This window comes from Periophthalmus magnuspinnatus, chromosome 24, assembly GCF_009829125.3.
Source record: "Periophthalmus magnuspinnatus isolate fPerMag1 chromosome 24, fPerMag1.2.pri, whole genome shotgun sequence".
In the NCBI taxonomy this organism is placed as follows: domain Eukaryota; kingdom Metazoa; phylum Chordata; class Actinopteri; order Gobiiformes; family Gobiidae; genus Periophthalmus; species Periophthalmus magnuspinnatus.
Genome location: NC_047149.1, coordinates 16,586,901 through 16,591,900, shown reverse-complemented (window position 1 = coordinate 16,591,900; position 5,000 = coordinate 16,586,901). Strand labels below are relative to the sequence as shown.

The window sequence follows — 5,000 nt, the reverse complement described above, 5'->3', positions numbered from 1 at the left end:
ATTTGGCACAGATACCTGACTGAGTTTGTGCTAGTGTACTTAACATATACTTTACACAAATTCTAAATGTGTTGATAAAACATAACCAAATCTCATACATTTCAGCACAAAGTATTTAACTCATACAATCCTGGTTATAGATAATAATACTCATAAATTGAACACAACAATATGGAAACAAGGACTTTGAATGTAACAGATTCACCATTAACATTCTATTAGTTATTCTATTACTAAGGAATACAGTTTTTTGACTTTGGAGACCTATTGTAAAACCTGCAGGGCACAAGGCGCATTTGATCAGACATGCACACTGCAACAATGATACAAATGTTTTGAGAGATTTGAAGGAATTTCTTTTACACTTGGGTCAAACTCAAAGGAAAAAATAGGAAAATAGGCTCAATTAAACCCATGTAGATAGTTACAGGCTATAAAGTTATCAGTGTGACTCTTACGTGATGCTGAAGAATGTAGGCTTCCAGGTTGGGTTGGTTGGTTGGTAACCACAAGGTATCTTTCCAATAGATGACAACCAAAGAAAGTAATATAGGGAAGGCTGTTACTGCAGATTTTGTGAAGCTGCAAAGTAAACAATGATTTAGTATAGATCAACCTTCAACCAATTTTTATTTAATTCAAATAATTATTTTTAAGCCAATAGCATTGTTATAATTGTGTTTGACTGTTTTACAAGGCCTATCAAACAACAGTGGCCATTAACGTTCCCAAAATGTAATAGAACTGCATGAAAATATTATGCAAAGCAGTTTTAATAATATAAAGATTATCTACCAATACTTCCTCATTCCAGTTAACTTTGAAAACAGAAGTCACGTTGGCTCTTTCTTGAGGATGATTGGCAGGAGGACACCAAAGCAAAAGCCAACCGTATCTCGTGGTCAAGACTTGACACTGCGCATGCGTGAAACATGGAGCCGAGAGCCGCTAAGTTCCGTCTTCAGTTCCGTTCACAACAAGTCGATTTTGGCTGTAAATAGACTTTAATCTCACCAATCGGATGCACGTAAGCGGCCAGGTAGGATATATTTTCAATAATTTTCCAGAGTATGTTTTTTGTTATGACAAGCCAAAGCGACTATTTTCACTTTTTGCGCAAAGTGGTCAAAATGCGTTAAAAGTGTAAAAGCAAGTAAATAGGCTCCTGTTGTTGTCTTTCACTACGAAAACACTAAGAAAACAGTGTTAAATTTTATAGTCGGTCTCACTGAAGTAGTGACTCATGGTGAAGATTTTAGAGAGCAGCTGTCAAACTAGTTTTCGTAGTTAAGCTAACTTATTATTTCCAATCCTCATATTCAACTGGGTGTGTTTCGGCCTGTGGACCTAAAAGATTAAAATACAGCTGAAAATATAATGCGACTTTATTGGGTCTCGTGACATGTCAGTGTGACAGACCTTGTTAAGTCTGGGAAAGGTGTGGCCCCCGGGCCCCCTTTGAACCGATCCACAATTAAACTTGGACAAACTGATTTTAGAGGTATTGATCGAGACTGTTTTTGTTCCAATGTGATAGTTAGTACTCTCATAATGTTCTACGATGTTTCAACTACAGTGAGCTAGTTCAGGCAGATTTATCTGTTTGTTTGTTTATTTATTAATTAATATAAGACAGTATTAAAGTAGCCAGTGAAGAAAGGCAAGGCAAGGCAAGGCAAGTTTATTTGTATAGCACAATTCGTACACAAGGTAATTCAAAGTGCTTTACAGAATAAGAAAGACATTAAAATCACACAAATCAAACATAAATAATCACAAATAATCATCATAAAATCAACATTAAAAGAGAAGAGTGCAGAATAAAAACCTGTCAGTCATATGCACAGCTAAACAGAACTGTTTTGAGTCTGGATTTAAACATTGTCAAAGTAGAGGCCTGTCTCACATCTTCAGGAAGACTGTTCCAAGTTTTAGCTGCATAAAATTTAAACGCTGATTCCCCATGTTTAGTCCTGACTCTGGGCACCAGCAGGAGGCCGATCCCTGAAGTCCTCAAATTGCGAGATGGTTCATATGGCACTAACATATCGGAGATATACTTTGGACTTAGGCCATGGAGAGACTTATACACAAGCAGAGCTGCTTTAAAGTCTATTCTTTGAGCTACAGGAAGCCAGTGCAGAGACCTGAGCACAGGACTTATGTGCTCATACTTCCTGGTTCTAGTCAGGACCCGAGCAGCAGCGTTCTGGATGTACTGCAGCTGTGTTAAGGCTCGTTTGGAGAGGCCAGTGAGCAGGCCGTTACAGTAGTCTAACCTACTGGAGACAAATGCATGGATAAGTCTCTCTAAGTCTGGCTTTGACAGTATACCTTTGATTTTTGCAATGTTTTTTAGGTGGTAAAAAGCTGCAGATGTTATTGATTTGATGTGGCTGTTAAAGTTCAAGTCTGAGTCCATTATTACCCCTAGATTTCTAGCCTGATTTGAAGGTTTTAGAGAGAGAGACTGGAGGTGACTGCTGACACTTTCTCTATGTTTCTGTGGGCCAAAGATGATAACTTCAGTCTTGTCTGAGTTTAGCAGAAGAAAGTTGTTTTGCATCCACACACTGATCTGTTGGATGCAGTGGCAGAGTGAATCCACTGGTCCATATTCACCTGCTGCTAGTGAGACATAGATCTGAGTGTTATCTGCATAGTTGTGGTAAGACACATTATTGCTGCGTATTAACTGGCCTAACGGCAGCATGTAGAGATTGAACAGCAGGGGTCCCAGGATTGAACCCTGGGGCACCCCACAGGTCAGGGACATTTTTATCTGATATACATTTTTCAATTTCAACAAAGTACTCCCTGTTTTCTAAATAGGACTTGAACCAGTTTAGTGCCGTACCAGAGATGGCCACCCAGTCCTCCAGTCTCTGTAAGAGGATCCCATGATCAACAGTGTCAAAAGCAGCACTCAGATCTAACAGGATCAAGACTGAGACTTTGCCTGCATCAGTGAAAGAAAGCCTATCATTATGATTTATTTAGTCTTACAATATTCAGTGTTATGTCCCCATTGCAGTGCATTTTTTTTTGTATCTTCCATGATTGTTATCAGATTGTCACACCTTTTCTGTGTGGTTTCCTAAAGAAGTTTGTTCTGAACCATTCATGCATGAAAATGATTGCTATTATTAGTGCAGCAGAGCTATTTGGCATAGCTAAGTAAAGATAATTTATCAAATAACAAACCGCATTGATAATAACTTGACTTTCATTTCTAATTTTCACAGAGTGATAGCCATGTCGTCTGAGTGGTGGAATCAGTGGCTTGTTTCCAATGGCAGCTCTGCCTTTAACTTCACAAAATGCTTCAGCTCCAACCAAAGCAGTGTCCTGTACGGGAACAACTTTGGAGGGATACCAATTGTGCTTTTTCTGGATTTCTGTGTCTTCATGGTATGTATTGTCTTTACAATGTTTACATAACTTGTCTACTTTTTTTACATTAACTTATTTTTATCCCCTGATAGTTCCTTTTGATCCTTTTCTCTATTATACGAAAACAATTCTGGGACTTTGGACGGTTAGCGCTGGTGGCTGAAAGTGAGGGGTATGTTGACTATTTCAATTGCAAATTTTTTTCACATTGATGCTGTTTTGGTTAATTATTTATATTATTATTAATGACATAATTAATAAATAATGAATCATGACTTATTTTTATATTAGGTTTAACGATTTTGGACACCGTAACTATGGTCGCATGTCGTCCTTTCTGTCAAGCACAGATGAACATGATCACGAATTGGTATGAAAAAAATATATCATCATTTATCTCACAGTATTTAAAAAAATTTTTTTTATCTTTCTTGTTGTTTAGGGCTTTTTCTCGTGGGTGCCTTACATTGTGAGAATGGAGTTAGTATCTATGCTATTAAACTTAATCTCCAATATCCAGTGTCTTAAATATGTCATGCTTTTTAATTGTTAAACAATACTTGTTTTGTTGCAGGGATAGGAAAATTAAAGATAGATGTGGGATAGATGCTACAAATTACCTCTCCTTTCAACGCAATCTGATCTTCTTACTTATTGTCATAACTGTCGCTTCCCTTGGAATTATTTTACCTGTGAACCTGACTGGGAACCTTTTAGGTAAGACTTATCTGAATAGTAAATAATTAAAAAAAAAAAGATATTGACTCAAATGTAATTGTAATTTGTATGAATGATTATTTTTGATTGTACATAGACAACCCACTAAATTTTGGAAGAACAACCATAGCCAATCTTCCAAGTGGGTAAGGCCTATGACAGTAGATAAATTGCCTCTGTCTTATTGGTCTACTATTCTATTTAACTGTCATGTATGTGACTAACTGTATATTATATCTCTATGTTGCACAGAGACTTGCTGCTATGGCTGCATACAATCTTTGCAGTACTTTACTTGATGCTGACAGTTGTTTTTTTACGACGCCACACTTCACAAATGAAAGACATGCGGAAAGAAATAGTAAGCCTATAAAAGAGTGTGTGTATGTGTGTATATATATATGTGTATGTATATATATATATATATGTATATATATGTGTATATATGTATATATATGTGCATATATGTATATATGTATATATATGTATATATATATATATATATGTGTATATATATGTATATATATGTATATATATATGTATATATATATGTATATATATGTATGTATATGTATATATGTATATATATGTATGTGTATATATGTGTGTATATATGTGTATATATATGTATATATATATATGTATATATATGTGTATATATATGTATATATATGTATATGTGTATATATGTGTGTGTGTGTGTATGTATATATATATATATATATATATATATATATATATATATATGTCTCAACACTTATAGACAATGCATTTTTCTTTTCATTCCTTTTCAGGCTAGAAATACATTGTTTGTTACTTCAGTGCCAAAAACGGCAACAGAAAATGACGTAAGGTCTCATTTTACGTAAGTATCTTTCAGTAGAACAGGC

General features: G+C 35.4%; 1 protein-coding gene across 1 annotated transcript; it reads left to right on the top strand.

The window, feature by feature from the left end:
• The first annotated feature begins 933 nt into the window (after positions 1-933).
• On the top strand, positions 934-4,996 carry LOC117392501 (CSC1-like protein 1). Its single transcript, XM_033990596.2, has 9 exons — positions 934-1,039; positions 3,246-3,411; positions 3,486-3,565; positions 3,685-3,763; positions 3,836-3,873; positions 3,968-4,110; positions 4,208-4,256; positions 4,363-4,471; positions 4,905-4,996. Exons 2-9 carry the CDS (start codon positions 3,256-3,258, stop codon positions 4,977-4,979), a joined length of 729 nt encoding a protein of 242 aa, XP_033846487.1. The 5' UTR covers positions 934-1,039; positions 3,246-3,255; the 3' UTR covers positions 4,980-4,996.
• Positions 4,997-5,000: the final 4 nt, after the last annotated feature.

Coding starts and splice junctions, on each gene's coding strand:
- LOC117392501 (XM_033990596.2), top strand. CDS start 3,256: ATGTCGTCTGAGTGGTGGAATCAGTGGCTTGTTTCCAATGGCAGCTCT. Junction 3,412..3,485: donor TGGATTTCTGTGTCTTCATG/GTATGTATTGTC, acceptor ATCCCCTGATAG/TTCCTTTTGATCCTTTTCTC. Junction 4,257..4,362: donor ATAGCCAATCTTCCAAGTGG/GTAAGGCCTATG, acceptor TATGTTGCACAG/AGACTTGCTGCTATGGCTGC.